At 38.3% G+C, this 20,112-nt stretch overlaps 1 protein-coding gene across 4 annotated transcripts; it reads left to right on the forward strand.

Moving 5' to 3' along the window:
* The first annotated feature begins 94 nt into the window (after positions 1-94).
* Positions 95-19,571, forward strand: Osgepl1 (O-sialoglycoprotein endopeptidase like 1). Of its 4 annotated transcripts, none has more exons than XM_076550446.1 (8): positions 95-7,810; positions 8,777-9,020; positions 13,383-13,770; positions 15,102-15,455; positions 16,254-16,384; positions 16,535-16,606; positions 18,244-18,348; positions 19,324-19,571. In XM_076550446.1, exons 2-7 carry the CDS (start codon positions 8,800-8,802, stop codon positions 18,320-18,322), a joined length of 1,245 nt encoding a protein of 414 aa, XP_076406561.1. In that variant the 5' UTR covers positions 95-7,810; positions 8,777-8,799; the 3' UTR covers positions 18,323-18,348; positions 19,324-19,571. The 4 variants fall into 4 exon arrangements, with proteins under 4 accessions (XP_076406561.1, XP_076406560.1, XP_015849219.2 ...); XM_076550445.1 differs by having other exon boundaries at positions 19,384-19,571; XM_015993733.3 differs by having other exon boundaries at positions 95-7,593.
* The last annotated feature ends 541 nt before the right edge of the window (positions 19,572-20,112 follow it).

Genomic DNA, 20,112 nt, shown 5'->3' on the forward strand with positions numbered 1-20,112 from the left:
AGTCATCAAAACTACATTGACACTTCAGATTTATTTTTAAACAATTGAATTTGTAAAACTGACTAAAAAATGTTCCTCTGTTTAACTTCATTTTTAAAAGCTTATATTTTTACAAATATTTAGAAAAAATTTGCCCCATGTTTTCTGTGCTTTTTACTTTCAATGCTTTAAAACTATTTACTCATAGCTGTATGGGGCCTACCCAGTTATGCTATTTTAGTGCTACAGAGTCTGAACAAGATAAGCCTGTTCTTTGCTGGAGGTGCACACAGTGTAGGTACTTCAGGAAGTAAAGAATGCCATAGCGGTAAGGGTATGGGATGTGTGAACACCTGCTTCATCTAAGGAGTGGAAGGTACAGCGGTCTAGAGAAAATTGCCAGTAGGAGTAGTAACAGATGCCGAGATTCCTAAACACCAGGGACATGTTTGCAGTAGAGGCAGGGAAAAGCAAGGAGAATGGCAACCATGAGTATCCCAGCAGTACGGCATGGCACGGGCTGGGTTACAAGGCGTTCAAAATCAGAAATAAGCGGATTTTATTCTTAGCATGACAAAGCTACACAGAAGATGGAAGGGACTTGTATTTAAAGCTCACTGCTGTTGAAATGAGCCAGAGAATAGAAAACAGGAAGAATATTTGGGAAGCCACTGCAACCAGGCAGTTCATACTGAGAAGTAGTGAACGAAATGATGAGCTACTGGTAAGAGTTGTGCCTTGTGGATGTGCTGATGAATGTTGGGAAGCAGAAAATGAAGTGGCTTAGTATTTGGTCTGAATACTAGGTGAATGGCTGTGTTAAACCTGAAAAAATGCCATTTTTATAAATGTATATTTTAACTATTAATCTGGATGTGGTAGTTTATGCCTGTGATCTGAGCACCAACAAGGCTAGGGGAGGAGGCTGCTGCAAGTGCAAGGCCATCCCACCTTAACAACAATAAAACTTAATTAACTCTAATGAAGTCAGGACACATACTGGCGACTTAGTGATGAGCCACTAGATCTTTCAAAGATTTTCCTTACAATTGTGTGGGTTTGTATGTGAGTGCAGTGCCTGCAGAGGCCAGTAGAGTGTGTTCCATTTCCTGAAGCTTGAGTTCCAAGGAATTTTGAGTTGCCTGACTTGGGTTCTGGGAACAGAATTGGAGGTGCACCTTTTAGTGCTACGCCACCTCTCCAGCCTGTCAGTGCATCTTGAGTGAGGTAGGTTTTACTGTGGGGCCCTGGTAATGGTTTTCTATGGTCCTTTTTTAAGGTGGTTGCTGCCTTTTAAGCACAGCTGACTGAATCAACAACTGCAACTCTGCTGCTATTAGCAGGGTCAGGCCTCAAGGGCCATAGCTGGCGGCTCCAACTCCTGCACAGCTACGAAGGGAACTTAACTAAACCTCTTCCCCTCTAAAAAAGTCAAGATTCAAAGGTTAAGATGGAATTCTGCTCTTCAGAGGCTGAGTAGCAAGTAGTTCACCTCCTCTCTCCTTCCCACCAGCCTCCTGACCGCAGGTGAATTTTATTTAATCAGACACATCTTTGCGTCATTAAACAAACGTTTAAGAGCATAAACAAAAGTAACACACCTTGAAATAATATCCTACAAAAGTTTTCTATTTCCTCATGCTAATTTTCACTGCTGTATGTTTTTTCCAAGCTGACTCCTGTGTTTTTGACATGCCACATTCCTTTTTGGGTTTTAGGTGGTGTCCCAAATGAGATTCTAAGGGAGCATAATAACAACTACTTAAAAGTACTGTGAATCAGCCTAATATGTGACAACATATCTCAGTGCTATGTTAGAAAAGTACTTAAGACTGGAATTCAGTCCCCTATATCAGCTCAAATAAGCACTGATGACTACTCCCCCAGTAAGTTCTGATTTAGCAGTAATAGAGGACAGCATAACCCATTTTATAATGAAGTTATGAGCTGTTTATATTGAGCCAAACCCCTAATCTTTATGCCACAAAACTCTTAGCTACTTGTTTAAACTTAACAGTCTTGAATAAGCACTACTAAAGCTGTTACATTTTCCATAAAATACAGTCCCACATTTCTCCCACTTTCAGTGACTTCTTTAAGTTCTACTTTGATTTTTGTGTAGAATGCAAGGTAAATACAAGATGAGAGTTGCCTATAATACTACCGTCTCCTACATGCTTTTTCTTTTTAATGCAATATGTTACCACTTCAAATATTTTGATTTGATCATTGGTTTACTTTGTGTAACAAAAACCTCTCATCTTCAGCATGAGCTGTCAAGTGATGGTTTCCCTTTTCATACACTTAACAAAAATGGATTCATTAAACCAAAAGCTAAGAGTTTTTCTTATCAAAATATTTTGTTAATTTTGGCCTATCTTATCTAACTGAAGTTTGAGTCATTATTACACAGCATATTAATTGTGTCTCTTACATGAATATATATTATCAGTAAATATGACCCCCCAATTCCCTTATCCTATTCCGAATAAAAATAAATGGAATATAACTCAACAAATTTAATATAATCCTTTTAACAGAATAGAAAGTAAGTTGCAAAACTATGTCTAAGATCAATGATTCTCAACCCGTGGGTCATGACCCATCAGCGATCAAAAGACCCTTTCACAGAGGCCGCACATCAGATATCCTGCATATCAGATATTTACATTCTGATTCATAATGGCAACAAAATTAAAGTTATGAATAACAATGAAGTAATTTTATGATTGAGGAATCACCACAACATGAGGAACTGTATTGAAGGGTTGTAGCATTAGGAAAGTTGAGAACCACTGTTTTAGTATATGTTGATGTGAGAATTTGGAACAGGTTAAGGACTGATAAGTCAGGCTTAAGTAAAGGGACCTAAAAGTAAGTGGGTTATGGGGGTCGTGCTTATAAGGGAAGATACAGGATTTTTTTGTCTAGTCAAAAAAAATGTGCTATAGATTTTTCCTTTTGGTTCCAATTAAAAATGACTAAGCAAGTATTTTTACATGTATCTCAATTTTTCACTTGTCCATGAATGAGTACATAAACATTATAAATACCAAATTCAGAATATTGAATATTTGGGGGATAAGTATGCATACTGCTTCAGCTTCATCAAGTAATGTTTTCTCTCTTAAGTGGGTGTTGGGCTTAGAGACTTTTTTCCTCAGTACTTTTTCAGTAACATATCATAGTTACAAAGTGTTAGTAAAAATAAATGTGAGCCAGATGTGGTAACTACATGCCTGTGGTCTGAGAACTTGAGGTAGAATAATATGGTCCACAAGGAGTTCCAGGCCATCCAGGCCTACATAGTATGACCTTGTCTCAAAGCACAGAAAACTTAGGGCTTTCTCTGTGTGTGGTTTATTCCATATTATAACTTATTATCCAACCCTTGATAAACAGCTGTGGAGGAGCTCACCTATAGTTCCAAGGTTCTGGATTTGGGCCTTGTTTTGTTTCTTAGATAAGGCCTCTGTAGTTAGTGCTGAAGTATAGATCCCCCTGCTTCAAACTCTGAATGCTGACACTATGAGTGTGCACCACTATGCCTACTTAGTAACTCTATATTTTAAATTTAGCATGGAAGCTAGATTGTCTTTGCATTTTGCGTAAGTATATATTTATTAAAAATCTCAAATATAAGAATTACAATTAGAAAATAAATCATTAACATTCTAAAATGAATAAAATGACTTTTTCCACTTAAGCAGCTCTAGATTTTTATTAGTCTTACTTTGCAGAACACATTTTTCAAGTATTTTTGTATTATGGTTGACCATATATTATCAACAGGATAAATATATGGGTTTTTCTTCATCTTTTAGTTTTCAAATATGTGAACAAAAATTAGACAAAGTATTAGCTATTTCCTGAGAAAATACAGCAATCTTTTGAAACAGATATTCCTCCTCTCTTGAATTCTCATCCAACTATATACTTCTTTCATTGCATTGTTAGCATAGAGGAAGGGTAGAGACCCATTCTCTCGTCCTTCCCTTTTACAACCACACATGGACCCTACACACTTAGGGAGTGGAGCTTCCTCAGAAGTTAAATTTGTGTGATCCAGCAGCTCTGCTTTTGCGGTATGGTATGGATTTAAAGGCTCCTCTAGAGGCTGGTGCTAAAGGCTTGCTTGTAATAGATGTTGCTTGTAATAGATGATGTTATTAGGAGATGGAGCCTTTGAGTATGGCACTGGAGTCACATCTCTTGCCGGACCCATTCTCTGATTCTCAGCTGTCATGAGGTGAACATGGTCTACCATGTGCTCCCATCTTGGTTTTCCACCTGATCAAAGTCCTAAAGGAAATGGAGCCAGCCCTTCATGAACTCTACCTGAAAGTGTTTTTGGTGACAATGATGAAAAGCTTACTAACATGGTATATATCTGAAAGAAGTAAAAGCAGGAGTGCAGATGCGTGAACATTCATGTTCACAGCAGCATCTTCACAATAGCCAAAAGATGAATGAATGAAACAACACATGCACACAATGGAAAGTGATTCTACCTTTGAAGGGAAATTTTGATTTATGGGAGACACAGATTAACCTCAAAGACAATATGAAATGATAGTAACAATATGACAAATGTGATTATGATTTCCACTTGCATTCATAAAGACACAAAAGAGAATAGTTGTTGTCAAGGTTAAAGTATTAAGGTTTAATAGGTACCAGATTATATTGGGAAGATAAATTTTGGAGGTCAATGGTAGTGAACACAGAGCAATATGAGTGTTCTTTAGATCTCTTCATTTAAAAACAGTTAAAATGATAAGCTATGTTGAGGGAGATCGGCTCCCTCTTTTTCCCCCAGGCTACTCTTGAGGAGGAGAAAGTGAGAAATTTGTAGATAGAAGTATAGAGGAGAGAGAGAACACAGGATAGCTTGGGAGGGCTTGGATCCTAATCCACCGGCCCCTTCTGTCTCTACTAATGGGCTTTTTAAAGGAATGCCAAGGGGTAGAGCAAAAGACTTCCCCCCAGCACAGCCTAGGGTAGACCATTCCAGACACCTGGTGACCATGCACATGGTCAAGCCATCCCCTAATGCAGCCCTACTGTGCAAAGCAAGCTCAGATCTCACTTGAAAACCTTTGTGGGCTCCCACACTATGTATGCTATAGCTTTTGCCACGAGATAGCCTGAAGGTCAAGTTGTAAAATAAACATATCGCAGCAAACAAAATGAAAGAAAAAGATCTGCCAAAAATGAGACCAGACTGACAGTAGTGCCTTGAGTAGAAGGATTTTCTTTTCACATCAAAGATGGTACTTAGTAACAAAAACTGGAAAGGAGAAAGGCCATAGCTTGCATGACAAATTTACAAAAGGTGTATGACTCAAGTGGGAAGTAATTCCTTTTCTACTGCTTTCATCCTCTGCATATAATCTGGATTTGACCTGCATTGTGATTTGTTCAACACAAAGTGAGAGACCACAAGACTCAACTATCCTAGCTTCAGCATTGTAATATTTTCTATAAGTTAATGCATTATTAGTACTAATGGCTTTTAAACAGTAGTTCTCTAGCCGTTTGTGATGTGTGACTCAGTAACCTAGGGTGCAGTTACTTCTAAGCGAAGGCTTGTAAAGGAATCAGATGATCCTGCCAGGCTATGGCTGTATCTGTGGCACATCATTCAACCTTCTCTAAGTTACTCTATACTTACTGTGCATTTCCATACCACTACTTTTCTATTGCCTATTACCTGCCTTTTGCTAATAGACTTTGAGATGGTTGCAGATGTAATTCTAAATGGTCTTATTAAATAAATAAAAAACACAGAGCCAAATAAAGAGTTAAAAGCCCAGAGATGGAGCAGTAGCCAAGAGCTAAGACCACCTTATCTTACCACTCACTGTTGTCCTTCCCCTAAGAGAGAGACCTTCTTCCTGTGCCCCTTTCATTGCCTTTTTGTTCTGCCTTCTCATTGGCTGTAAACCCAACCACATGACTTCCTTGTCACTGCCTGTCTATACAGACCTCCAGGTCTCTATGGTTGGTACTGAGATTAAAGGCGTGTGTCATCATGCTGGCTGTGTTCTTGAACACACAGAGATTCTGCCTGCCATGTTATCGGATTAAGGGCTTGTGCTGCCACTACCAGACTTCTGCTTAATGGCTTGCTCTTACCTCTGATCCCCAGGTGACTTAATTAACATACAAATAAAATCACATTTCAGCACAAATAAAATATCACCATATTAGGTGGTTCTAAAGTTTTTAGCTCTCGCAACTAAGAAAGTACCTCCCCAAAAGGGAAAGTAATGATAAATGTGTGATAAAGTGAAATCTAGGCAGGTCTACAGGAGTGGGCGTTTGTAGTCACAAGTACTATGAAGGCTGAAGAAAGAATTACTAAAGTTCAGGGGTTAAGGGCCAGCTGAATAACACAGCAAGAACTCAAATCACTTTCATTTGTATAATATTTCATATATGTGCACACTTCTTAGTGGAACACACTTAAGGAATAAGTATTGCAAAAATCTTCCTGTTAAAATCATCTGAAGGTTACAAATGAGTTTGTATTTTGGCATTTAAGCAATAAGGGTCCAGAATCAAGGCTGCCCTAGCTCAATTCTAATGTTAGTCTGCCGCACTTAACTCTGTGACTTTAAAATCATCCAAATTTTGTAGCTGAATTACCTGTAAAATGATGTCCTGAACATTAATAGTAGGCTGGCACAAAAATGTTACCTTATTGTTACACACCAAAGAAAAATGTCTCATTTAAAAAAAATGAGCTCGATATTGTAATTATGAATTTGTACCCGTTCTTAGGGTGTAGTCTGTTGGTCTGTGATAAGATTTACTTACTTACTTTTTTTTCACTCAGACCTTCACACTCTGCAAGGCAAAGATGTGTATGCTGGCACTTCCCAACCTTGCATCGTAAAGCCTTTGCTTGCTACAGTTTTAAAGGTTGGTAGGGAGAAGATTCGAGATACATCCATTCAAGCTTAATTAAATTCACAAACCAAGTCAACAAAAACAAAACGATGCAAAAATTAGTACATGCTACACAGAAGGTTGAGTACATAGTGATATGGGGCTATAGAATGCAACACTATTTTTTTTTACTGTTGACAACTTATTTGGCTGACTTCGTGATAACAGAATGAGCCAGCCACAGGTGTTTCCCTTGGAAAGCGGGAGCGAAGGTTTAGACTACAACCACGAGCACTTCCATCCTCTGGGAATCCAGTGCTAATTCTGCTGGTGTTCTGACTTCTGATGAAAATACCCTTTCCCCATGAAAGTGGAAGGTGTCTCAGGTAGGATGACAATTACCCTATCCTTTTTCTCTCGGTGGCAGCAAAAGGAAAGGCAGGACTCTTTCCTAAAATGTAGCATCGTGTGGGCGCAGTGCAATCAGAGCTGAATTCGGACCCCTCTTCATAAGCCGCTGTCAGTGTGACCTGTCTTGGCGCTCACAAACCTGGCAAGAACGCCGGAGGGCAAGCTGCAAGGCTCACGACGTCCTGAAGCATTTCTCTACCAAGCAGCTCCCGAGCCATAGGAAACACCTCGGCCGTAGAACTGTGTCGCTGCCCCGTGGCGTCACTTCCGGGCGCCGGCGCTCCGAGCGGATGCCCGCAGCTTCCCAAGGTGGATGGTGTTGCACAGGTCTTGCCTCCGAGGCTTTTTTAAAAAGTAGAACTGGTCGGAGCTCCTCTCCAGTTCTCCGCCGACAGAGGCTCCATAGCTTCCGAGCCAGCTGTTTCCAGCTGTGCTGCCCAAATTGAGGAACTCGCATTCGTCTGGGGTGGTGTGGGAGCTCACGGCTTGAATCTGCAAATAGTTCACTCCATCCTGGTCCCTGCAGGTCCGCTTTCCCAGCTGAGACGTTGGCTTTGGTTTCTCACCCCAGTTTTGCTCATTCCACACATGCTTTGCAGTGTGCAGGTGCTAGGGTGTTTATATATAGATTGCTATCTTCTGGGGGTGGTGGGTGGGGAGAAGGATTTAGAAAGAAGGTTGGGGTAATGAACCCATTACAAAAAAAAATGGAGATGTGATTCCAAACATTGGATAAAAGTATCTGCAGTTGTTTTGGCCGAGACACGTTTCATTTAGAATGAGCTTTATGGGAGAACTTGTTTTCAAACCACAAAATTAAATTTTGAGTGGTGTGTGTATATTTTAATAAGCTGAACTAAGTGCTGTACACTCTTTTGGAGAGGAGGCCCAGGAAATGGGAGGTCTTTTTTTGTTTTGTTTTTATCTGTTCTATTTAATTCATTTTAAACAGGACTATCCACACAACTATTGTACTGTAACATAAACTGTTGTATAACGTGAAAGTTGAGCATTGTTTACCCCAAATGCCTGAACCCAGAAGTGTTCCAAATTTTTTTTTTAAAAAAAATTTAATTTTGGGATGTGTCATATACATGACATATCTGAGGGCGAGACCCAAAGCTAAACGTAAAATTTGTGTTTTATTTGCATCCTATAAACATAGCCAAGGCAATTTTACATAATATTTTTAGTATTTCTTGTGTTTCCACTAGCAAGTCAGATGAGTAGAGTAATTTAGATTTTCACTTTAGGGACGCTCAGCTTGGAATATTAATGACTTTGTATGTTTCTCACTTTTCTCTTGTAAAATCTAATTTATTTATATTCAGTGATTTATAGGGCCTTTATAAGATTTTGATAACTTTTACTAATGTTCCTATAATTTTCTAAGAATGAATACTTAAAAAATAAATATTCACTATTTTGTCTAAGTCAATGAATTAATCGCAAATGACAATTCCAAGTAATGTTTCTATAATTCTTTTTCTAGGAATCATTTGTAGAGTAGAAAGTATGCTAATATTAAGTAAGACAGCAAGAGTTTTTTCCAAACCACCAAAGAGTAATATTTTTGGACTTTTAAGAAGTTTTAGTGTTTGCCCTAGAAGACTTTTTTGTCATAAACTGGTACTGGGAATTGAAACCAGCTGTGATGATACAGCGGCTGCTGTAGTGGATGAAGCCGGACATGTGTTGGGAGAAGCAATGCATTCCCAGACCGAGGTTCATTTAAAGTAAGTAGAAACTATTTTGGTCATTCCCTGTTTTTTGGGGTTTTTTGTTTGTTTGTTTGTTTGTTTGTTTGTTTGTAAAAGAAAAATGAAACCATTCTTTTGCATTTATCATGTATAAAAGTCAAAATTTAGTAGTTAAATTCTTACTCTTAGTGGAAAACCACTGACTACTGCTATACACACAGCCATGCCTGGTGGTGCAGGCCTTCGGCACCAGCACTTCCACAGCAGAGGCAGGGGATGTGAGTTCCCGGCCAGCCAGTGCCACGTAGTCAGACTTTGTCTCAAAACAAACAAACAGAAGCCTGCTGTAGAAATATCTCATACCTCGCCCTGGCTTTTAAGACCTTCCACAGGCCACAGTAGGGTCTCAACTTTTGCCAGTCCTGACGACAGAAAGAAGGAAAGCTCATTCCCAGCACTTACTTCCAATGGTTTTCCTTCGGTGTGCCTTTTCCCCCTGCATGTATGTTTTGTGGTCTCAACAGCAGTCCCAGGGAAGCATCACCTGATGGTTGAGGGAAAAAAAAAAACTATTCTCATTTACATATATAATTCACATCAGTACTTAAAACATTGTTGTATTAAAGCTTAGAAGGTTTATAAACCCAGCTGTTTGCAGAGGACCGCAGGACAGGTGACTTAAATAATTGGATATAAAGTGCAAAATATACCCAGCTTTAGCCAGTTGTCACTCAGGAATGTAAGACTTAAGTATCAGAATTTTCAAAACAAAGTGAAAATCCACATTTTAATTGTAATCTAGATTTTTTTTTTTATAAATGATTGGCTAATTCAAAACACATTGAAATACATCTGTAAGTTATCAGTTTTCAGCATTTGAAGAATGAAAAAATGTCTGGTATTAGTACTGTCTCACTAATGTTAGGCAGGTTCTTTATCCTCTGATTTCTTTTTCATATCAATAAACAAAAATAACTTCCTTAGTGAACTGGGGGTAATTTATGGGGAAGATAGAGCCACTAAATGGCATGCTGTGGACATCTTGATTTCTTTTTAATGCACTGAACTTTTGAATGTTATCTTCACTGAAAAGCCTACTCTGAGCATGTCATCTAAATTAGGTTCATTGTGTATCACTGTGTCCTGCAGATTTTCTTTCTAATCCTTTTTACAGTTTATACATGTTTGACTATTCATAATCTTTCCTCCAATCAACCCTAAGCTCTGGTAATGAAGTCTCCGTCCAGATCAACCACTGTGCTATACCTAGTGCCTGTTAGCACAACTGTCCGACTCCTCACAGGTCCTCGGTAGAGATGCAAAGAATAGTGCTATCCAAGTGAACGTTACCAACAAAGGCAAAAAGACAAGAACGTTCTATTTAGCCAGAGCACAGGCCACTTCAGTGGAATACTAGTTAAGTGTGTTCTGTGATATCATCCACACAGCTCAGCTTAGCATGATTTGAAAACCTACCGTTGCCATGCAATGACACCTGGGACACTGTGAGTCCTATGTGAACTTTGCCTGGATAACCTACCATATCAAATGGATTTGCTACCAGTGTTGGGGTCAGTATTTCCAGGTTCTTGCCCTCTTTTCCAAAGAACTGAAAAGGACTCACATAGATTCACAAAAGAAGCAAAATGATAGTGCAGATCGTAAATGGATATGCTGTCAAGATTGGTAACAGGACACATGATTAATAGTACTCAGGCCCTGACTCTTGTTCAGGACTTTCATGGAATTCAAGGGAGGGATTGACTACTCAGGGACAATTTGGGTGCTTCTTTAATTTGTTTAATAGATTAGGTCATATACTCATTTTTCCCATTGTGCATGTCCCCTTCCATAATGCATCTGATTTAATCACATGCATGCCCAGTTATGCATAGGCATAAGATGATAAATAGAAGAGTCTCCATAAAATGTTATAAGAGGACACAGTTTTGCCTTACTGTACACACATCCAAACTAGTTCAGGCTGGCTCAGCCTTCTATTCTTATTCTGTGATGTTTGGGATACATTTGAATAAAAACAGTCTAAATTTGATTGTTACAGGGCCAGGGAAATGTCTACCATTGTTCATAGACAGGAGTACACATAGCCCCATGCAGGTTGGGTAGGGAGAGGTTGCTAAGTGCATTGTTTGGAGAAGAGTGTGTGTGTGCATAGTGGGTACAGGTAAAGTAACTAGGCTAGTGTGCATAATCCAAAACCGGAGAGGGGGGGATCCCAAGGTAATCAACTGTCTACTATGCTTGCCTGCCTCGGGCTGATGTGTACTTTTATATTCTGATTTAGTACTATACATTGAGACAATATATATTTTCAGCTTTCTTATTTATAAAATCTGGATCATCATGATAGCATGTGTTAAATATGAATAAATGTGAATTCTTTTAGAGCACCTGCTGCAGTTAATAAAATCGAGCCATTATGAACAGCACTTCTGTTACTATCAAGACAGATAGTGAACAGAACATTGTAAAGTAATGTGGGAAGTGTGATGATAAAGTGCTGCTTGCTAGTGTATCCTCTTCTTCCAGACCTCTTCACTTCCTCTCCACTTCACATCCAAGTCAGTCATCCAGTGGTAGTAAACAACCCTCAAATACTGCTAGAGATAGTTCTCTCCTTTCTCACTAACTTAATTTAATCCCACATTGTCCCTTGCCTAGACTCCAAATTTAAATGATTTCCTTATGTCCGTGTTACCTTTCTTCCTTAATCATCTGCACTCTCTATACAAATTAAAATATGACTAGAAAATGTGTTCTCATTAATTATTTGAGAATAAGGCCATAGTTTTACTCATTATTTGTCTTTATTGCTTAGCATAATTTCTAAAAATTAAATACCAAAGAAGGCATGGAATGGGTATAAGACACAAGGAAAAAGTGAGCAGGAAGAAAGGACTTGAATTCAGACTCTCTCAAATTCCAGTCAAGTAAATATTTTGAGTTGGAAAATAACAGTCAACAACATATTGCTGTCTGGTGTTTTCTGACATCACAATCTGCAGTGGGCTCTAAGAATCAGAAGACAAAGCTAGAAAAGTAAAGAGGCTTTGAATTTGGTGGTGTCGGTGGGAATGTTATTAAACTAAACATTAAGTGTAGAGACAAAGGTAAAAAAACGAATGTTGAAGGGACATTGAGATGGCTCATTAGTAAAGAAAGCCCCCTGCTGACCTGAGTTCAATCCCTGGACCCCCAAATGGTAGAAGGAGGACACTGACTCATGCAGGCTGTCAGCTGACCTCCTCGATATGCACCACCCACCATAAATAAATAAAAATGTAATCTGAAAATGAGCCTTGAAACTCAAATGGTTCTAAAAGTTGTTGCTACTAACAAAGAACAGGAATATCAAATAAGTATATTTAAATAAGTTTTTAAAATTTTATTACAAAACACACTTATTGATTTCCTTATATCCTCATTCCCTGAAATATATATATATATATATAAACACACATATATACAAAAATGTATATACATATATAGTTGTAACTAAATATTCATTGAATATTGTGAAGATTTTTATTTCTGTATATAGAAACCATTCCACATGGTCTTGCAATGTCAAATATTTTAAAAGGATGTTTTGAGGTCAGAGGTGAATTTTACAGACCTGTGAAATTGCTTCCCAGACTGTAAGCCAGATAAAAGTTGCAATATCTGTTGCTGGCCATGTTTTGTCCCCGTCCTGTTGGTCCTTCTATGCTGGAGACTGAATGCGAGACCCTGAGTAAATTAGGCAGGTGCATTCCCAACCTTCCCTGCTGATTCTTAACCCGGTGTTTGGAGTGATCATCCACTGTCCTACAGAGACCAAAAATGTCCACTGCCAACTGAGCACTAGATTCCCAAACTTTATTTTAGGATTGCAAGCTATCTCCTGTCCTGGTCTGACCTCAAGTGCAGTGTGTTTAAAAATAAACTCACCTTCACAAACTGTCTTCATACTTCTCACCGTTTATATTTTTTCTCCCCATCATCCCTAGCAAATATGAGTCATTTTTGATGCCTGGGACCCTCATATTCTTGTATCCAGTTTAATATACTTTAGTCAAATAAACTCTTGCATTAATTTCTAAAATTCTCTCCTCAAGATTAATGAGAGCTAAATACAGTTTTATCCTGCCCTTCTTTTGTTCATGACCTCTTTGGAATTCTTTATGAGTGTCCTGGTGACCTCATTCATCAGAAATAAACCATTTTGAACACAGCATGAAATTACTGAACTCTTATCAGTCTTGCATTATAAAGCACACGGTGTTAACATACATAGTAATATAATGGTTCATTTGTAAGAATGCCTTCAAATGTAACATTGTCTTCCTCATTTCCCAATTTTTTTTAAAACTGTCTTTTTTTTTTTTTCTTCCCCAGAACAGGTGGGATTGTTCCTCCAGTAGCTCAGCAGCTTCACAGAGAAAATATTCAGCGAATAGTAGAAGAAACTCTTTCTGCCAGTAGAGTCTCTCCACAAGACCTCTCAGCGATTGCAACTACCATCAAACCAGGACTGGCCCTGAGCCTGGGCGTAGGCTTATCATTCAGCTTACAGCTCGTCAATCGGTTTAAAAGGCCGTTCATTCCGATTCATCATATGGAGGCTCACGCACTTACAATTAGGCTAACCAATGAAGTAGAATTTCCTTTCCTAGTTCTTTTGATTTCTGGAGGTCACTGTCTGCTGGCATTAGTCCGAGGTGTGTCAGACTTTCTGCTTCTCGGGAAGTCTTTGGACATAGCGCCAGGTGACATGCTGGACAAGGTACAGCTTCCTAAGTCATTTCTTTTGGCTCTTTCAGTTGAATTGCAGTATACAAGCTGCTCGCCTAGGGAATTCTGAACAATGCCTGATTAGACTGAAAAACTTTTTAAAAACTACTGCAAAAGGCTGGGTATGGGTAGCAGGGTAGAATAAAATTCAAGGCCAACCTTGGCTAGTTAATGAGTTTGAAGCAATCCTGAACCATGTAGCAAGGTCTTGCCTCAAAAAAGTGCTGGGATCCTAGCACTTTTAATTAGACTTTTAATCCTAGCTTTTGAGGCAGAGGCGTGTAGATCTTTGTGAGTTCAAGACCAGCCTAGTCTGTATACTGAGCTCCAAGAGTTGTAATAACTTTTTTTTTTTTCTTTTAGATAGGGTTCCATTCTGTAACCCATGCTGGACTCAAAACTCATAGTGATTCTCCTGCTTCAGCCTTCCATGTGCTGGGATTATAAGTAGGAATTACCACTATGTCCATCTCAATTTTGTAATATTTAGCCATTTAATAAAATGGTAAGAATTTTACATCTGTATGTAAAAGCTCAGATACTTTGTAGTTATTGCTATATAGTTAGTCAAATACTTCTTGTGAAAGTGTTTGGGAAACTTTAGCACTGTAGCATGCTGCAAAAATATAAGGATATACAGTGATTAAGAGCAGGACATTGTACATGCCTTTAATCCCAGCACTTGGGAGGCAGAGGCGGGTGGATCACCATGAGTTCAAGGTCTGCTTGGTCTACATAGTAAGTTGTAGGCCAACTGGGGCTATATAGTGAGACCCTGTGAAGGAAAAGTAAAGATTAACATGGAATTCAGAATCCAGTGCATAATTGCTAACATCACAACAGTTTTTCTTTGAGTAGTATGGAGCCTACTGCATATACAAAACAGCTGAAATGATGGAGGGAAAGAATGGGTCAGATTCTTATTTCCAAACTTCACCTTTAAATAACCATCCTCAACTTCAGTTTTCTGACCCCAGTATAAGAGAGAAAAGCTAGGGTTACAGCACTTAGACACTGTTCAGCTTCGAGAGAAGACTTGCCTGATTTCCTGAAATTAGCCATAGTCCATGTATTCACTGAATATTTTTAAAGTAATTTTTGAATTCATTATCTTTATATCTTATGGCTTCAAAATTTGTAGCCTGTGACTCATTTAAGAATATATTTTTTAATGTCATTTATTACATATATTGATGCTGATATTTTGACCCATCCTTTATCCCTGATTAAAGCTAACTTGGTCATAGTGGGTAATCTTTTTCTTAATTAACTTGTGATCAAAATATAGTGTATGAAAAAATTTTAAATGTTTGTTTTTAACAGGTGGCAAGAAGACTTTCTTTAATCAAACATCCAGAATATTCTACGATGAGTGGTGGGAAGGCTATAGAACATTTGGCCAAACAAGGAAATAGATTCCATTTTACTATCAATCCTCCCATGCAGAATGCTAAAAATTGCGATTTTTCTTTTACGGGACTTCAGCATGTTATCAATAAGCTAATAACGCGCAAGGAGAAAGAAGAAGGCATTGAGGAGGGGCAAATCCTGTCTTCAGCTGCAGACATTGCTGCTGTGGTGCAGCATACAACAGCGCGCCACCTTGCAATGAGAACATATCGTGCTATTCTGTTTTGCAAGCAAAAGGATCTGTTACCTCCAGCTAACGCAGTATTAGTAAGCTTTGTCATCTCTCCTGCTAGTAATGGGACACTTTCCAGCATGTTACTTACCCCAGGAATCTAGTTGACTTTATTTGGGATAAGTAGGTCATTGGGTCTCATAATGGACAATGTAGAACAATATAGAATAAAAGTGATGTATAACCATTGTGAAGGAAGACATAACATCTTTATGGAGCATCTCTATAGCCTATGTAGAAAAAAAAATCCCAGGCTACATTTTCTCTTTGAACTCTAAAGAGGGTTTACAATAAAGAAACCAGAATAACCCTTATGATTAGTATTTTTAGAGAAGGAGGCTGCTATCCTCCATCTTTTAATGAAATCCCATTAAATATGCTTACAAGACTTGATAATCTTCCTACTTAATAGGTCTTAAATCTTTGAAAATTATAAACTAAGGAAATGTCTAAATCTGGCAATTTGTAAAATCAAATATTAAAAATGAATATTAAAGATAATGATTTATTAAGAGCTGGGTAGCTCACTGATAAAAGTACAAAATGCAGTCTAAAATATTGATGTATTATGATTGCAAATGTTGCAGAGACACTTTCTGGTACTATGAAAATATTTTAAATGCTAGCAATGAATACATGCTGGCTTAAAATTGTGATTATTATCTCCAAATTTTTATTCTGCAAATATATCACTAAATATACTAAGTGATATATTACTTAACCCCAATTAGTTTCTTGTTGGATAAAGCTGTTTTTTTTTCCCAAGTTTAGTAAGAGCTTGTTTCATATCCATGTGTAATAGCTGTTAATACTCCTCTTCCCAATTTTTTCAGGTTGTATCTGGAGGTGTTGCAAGTAACTTGTATATCCGAAGAGCATTGGAAATTGTAGCAGATGCAACACAATGCACTTTGTTGTGTCCTCCTCCAAGACTGTGCACTGATAATGGCGTTATGATTGCATGGTAATCCACAAGAGAATATGTGATTTACTTATAATCATGTAAATAGTCATTACCATCTTACCATACTAAATTTTCATCCTTTAGATCTTGAGGCTGTTGATCTTTGTTTCAATGTTTTTTATTATTATTGTTATTATTACTATTATTCAGGAATGGGATTGAAAGATTACGTGCTGGCTTGGGCATTTTACATGATGTAGAAGACATCCGATATGAACCAAAGTACGTAGTACCATTTAACATGTTTATACAAATTACATTATAAAAGAAAAAGAAAGTCTGGAGTATGTTTTTTGTATACGAAGTTTTTGTTGACATTCTGGTGGTACATTAAGGAAAATGACTGGTATTCATGAATATACTTGAGAAATAGTTGATAAGAAATATTTCTGCTACAAAATCAAATTATAAAAATTTTAGCAGGCCATATATGAACCATGGTCTATTTCTACAGGCCATGAATAATGGTGATACATCATCTTATTTCTTACTAGAAAAGAACACTTTTCAGGGCTGGAGAGATGGCTTGGTAATTAAAGAGTGCTCCCTGCTCTTACAGAGGACCTGGGTTCTGTTTCCAGTATCTACATGGCAGCCGACAGCCACCCTAACTCCAGTTCTAGGGGATTCAACACCCTGACCTCCATGGGCTCCTGAATGCATACATACATGCACTCAGGCACACATGCATACACATAAAATATTTTTAATAAAAGAAAAGCCAACTGCATGAGCTGTACTTTTGTATTGTCTAGTGTTGTCTAAGGATGGTTAGTGTGTTAGCAAACTTGAGGGAAACATCCAGATAACATTCAGATATGTTATACTGTGCTACAAGAATCAATGGGAATAAGCCAGAAGGCAGCTCTTCACTGTAAGCCTTATGTCCTCTCTCAAACCACAGTCCCAAGAGCAGTTTTTTAATTTGCTATCAAGTTCTGTTCAAGTTAGGGGATAATTTAGGACAATTACATTCCATAGCTTGGCATAATTATATTTGAACATTATTTCTTCTGATATTTTTCACTTCTCAGCACCAGAGTTGTGCTTCAGGAACCACCGATTGTTGACATCACTTGTGAATGGCCAGAGTTGAGGGTAGTGTCTGAATCATTTACATCTCTGCTTATCAGATGATACTGGCTGGTCCAGTTGTGGCAGGGTCAGGGCTGGTAATAATGGCTTTATCCAGCTGGGGTCAGGTCAGAGTCTTAACCTTGAGCAGTATCATAGAAAAGCAGGAATTTGAGGTTTCACTTTATTTACTAAGGAAGAATAGATAAAGTGGGTAGGAAGTGAAGAGCTCTCCAGTCTAGAAGAGCAAGGGCAAGTTGAAAAGGACAGAGCAACTTGTGAACTCAGGGAAACCTAGGAAAGTGCAAACACAAACAAATGTAGGCTTGACTTGATGTGTTTAGTGCTATTTCCATTTTGACCTTTGTAAAAGATTATAACTATGGTATCTTTCGTTGTTTTTTATGTTTGATTTTAAGGGTTATTTTTCCATTTGCTTTTTTGTTGTTTGAGAGTTTGTGGAATACAAGTTTTTGTGTGTGCTTAAACAGACACACTACCATTGAACCTTTGAACTATATATCCCCAGCTTTCACTTTGTTTTAAACTTACTAATTTACAGTCCTTTGGAGCAGTAGAAATTGCAAATATACCTCAAATTGAGGTTTCTTATAAATGGGGTAGTGCCATGCATTGTCCCGTTTGTATCTGTGTTAGAATTCTCGTCACCTATGCTGACTCTCCATTACTTCCACCATTATCCAGACTCCAAGCAGATAATATGCAAAAGTTGTGACAGGTTGTGAATCAAGCATAAAGTCATGTGGCCTCTGATTTTCATGCAGATGTCCTCTTGGAGTAGACATATCCAAAGAAGTTGCAGAAGCTGCCATAAAAGTACCACGATTAAAAATGACAATTTAAGTGGTGATTATCAAAGGTCTCTACAGGTAATATCTCAAATAATAAGTTTTTGGTATCAAATTATGTAAATATGTTCATTAGGCTTCAAGAATTTTATTATGCATGTGTGTATGCATATTCCTGGAGGGTACATGTGTGTGCAGGGGCACCTGTGTGGGTGTGCATGGTAGCAAGGAGTCATTCACATCTCAGGTGTTACTCTCAGGAATGCTGTCAACCTCCTTTGAGACCAGGCTTCTCATTGCCTTGGAGCTTTACCAGTTAGACTAGAGGAGATTGACCAGGGAGCCTTAGCAAGATGCTGTCCCTACCACCCTAGCACGGGATTATAAGTTTACACTGCCATCCTGGTAGTTTTACATACTTTCTGGAGATTGAACTTACATTCAAGTACATTACCTCCTGAGTTAACCCACCAGGCCCAAGACTTTTAAAATTCCTTTCCCTTTTTTTTTTTTTTAATCTTTTCTTCTGAAAGATAATAACTGCATGTTACAGTTCTTTTTTTTTTTTTTTAAAGAGAATGGCTTTTTTTATTATCAAACACCAGTGAAATCAAAGGATGAAGAACTTACTGATGTTGGCAGGTGGGGAAAAAAAATCCTTGAGAGAAATACAGTGGTTCTTTTGATTCCTGGCCCTGTATCATGGATCCTAAATCATTTTCCCTTTTCTCAGGAGAGTAGAAGCTAGCTTTTGACCGCTACTACAGTAGACTGACTTCTTCAGTGAGAGCAGTTTTAAAACCAAGCCAGGTCTCAGCTGTATCTAATCACAGACCCCTGAGTTATGACAATACTTGACCAACAGAATATGGACTTTACTGGTTAAGTAAGGTTTTAGGTGTCATGCTCTGAAGTCTATATGCTTTTAATTTTTGTCTAATTGGGCCACATACTTTCACACCCAATATTTTTTTTAAATTGTATTTACTACGATGAAAATAAATGAGATGAGAAAGGTTTGTTTTAGGTAATTTTCTCTGAACCTTGGTATTGCAGATATTCCTACTGGGGCTGGAGAGAGGGCTCAGTGGTTAAGATCGCTTCTTGTTCTTGCAGAGGACCCCAGCATCCACATGGCAGCTCCCAAGTGTACATAACTCCAGTTCCAATGGATCCAGCATCCTTTTCTGACCTCCTAGGGCACCAGGCATGCATGTGGAACACAAACATAAATGTAAGCAAAACACTCATACATGTAAAATTTAAAAAATTGGTAATAAATCTTAATTTGTTTAAAGGAAGAATGTTGCTATGTCCACTGATTTTGCCACTAGATGTTTCTATATACTGGGCCAAGTTGTGTAGATGTAACCGTCTTGTTAAATAAGAAACACAGAGCCAATGCAGAGAAGAAAGCCCAAGAGGTCAGAGCAATAGCTAAGAGCTAAAAACCTTACCCTTCATTGCTGCTGCTGTCTTCTCAGCCAAGAGACCTACATCCTGTGTATCTGTCTTTATATAGACTTTCTGTTCTGCCTTCTCAGTGGTTGTAAACCCAACCACATGACCTCCTCGTCACTGCCTGTAGGTACAGACCTCCAGGTCTTCTGTGGTTGGTATTGAGATTAAAGGCGTGTGTCTCCATGCTGGCTATATCCTTGAATACACAGAGATCTGCCTAGCTCTGCCTCCCAAGTGCTGGGATTAAAGGTGTGCACCACCACCACCCAGCTTCTGCTATGGCTTGCTGCTAATAGACCTGACCCCCAGGCAACTTTATTAACATACAAATAAAATCACATTTCAGTACAAATAAAATATCACAATAAAGTTGTTAATGTTGTG

Source organism: Peromyscus maniculatus, chromosome 13 (assembly GCF_049852395.1).
Source record: "Peromyscus maniculatus bairdii isolate BWxNUB_F1_BW_parent chromosome 13, HU_Pman_BW_mat_3.1, whole genome shotgun sequence".
Classification (NCBI taxonomy): domain Eukaryota; kingdom Metazoa; phylum Chordata; class Mammalia; order Rodentia; family Cricetidae; genus Peromyscus; species Peromyscus maniculatus.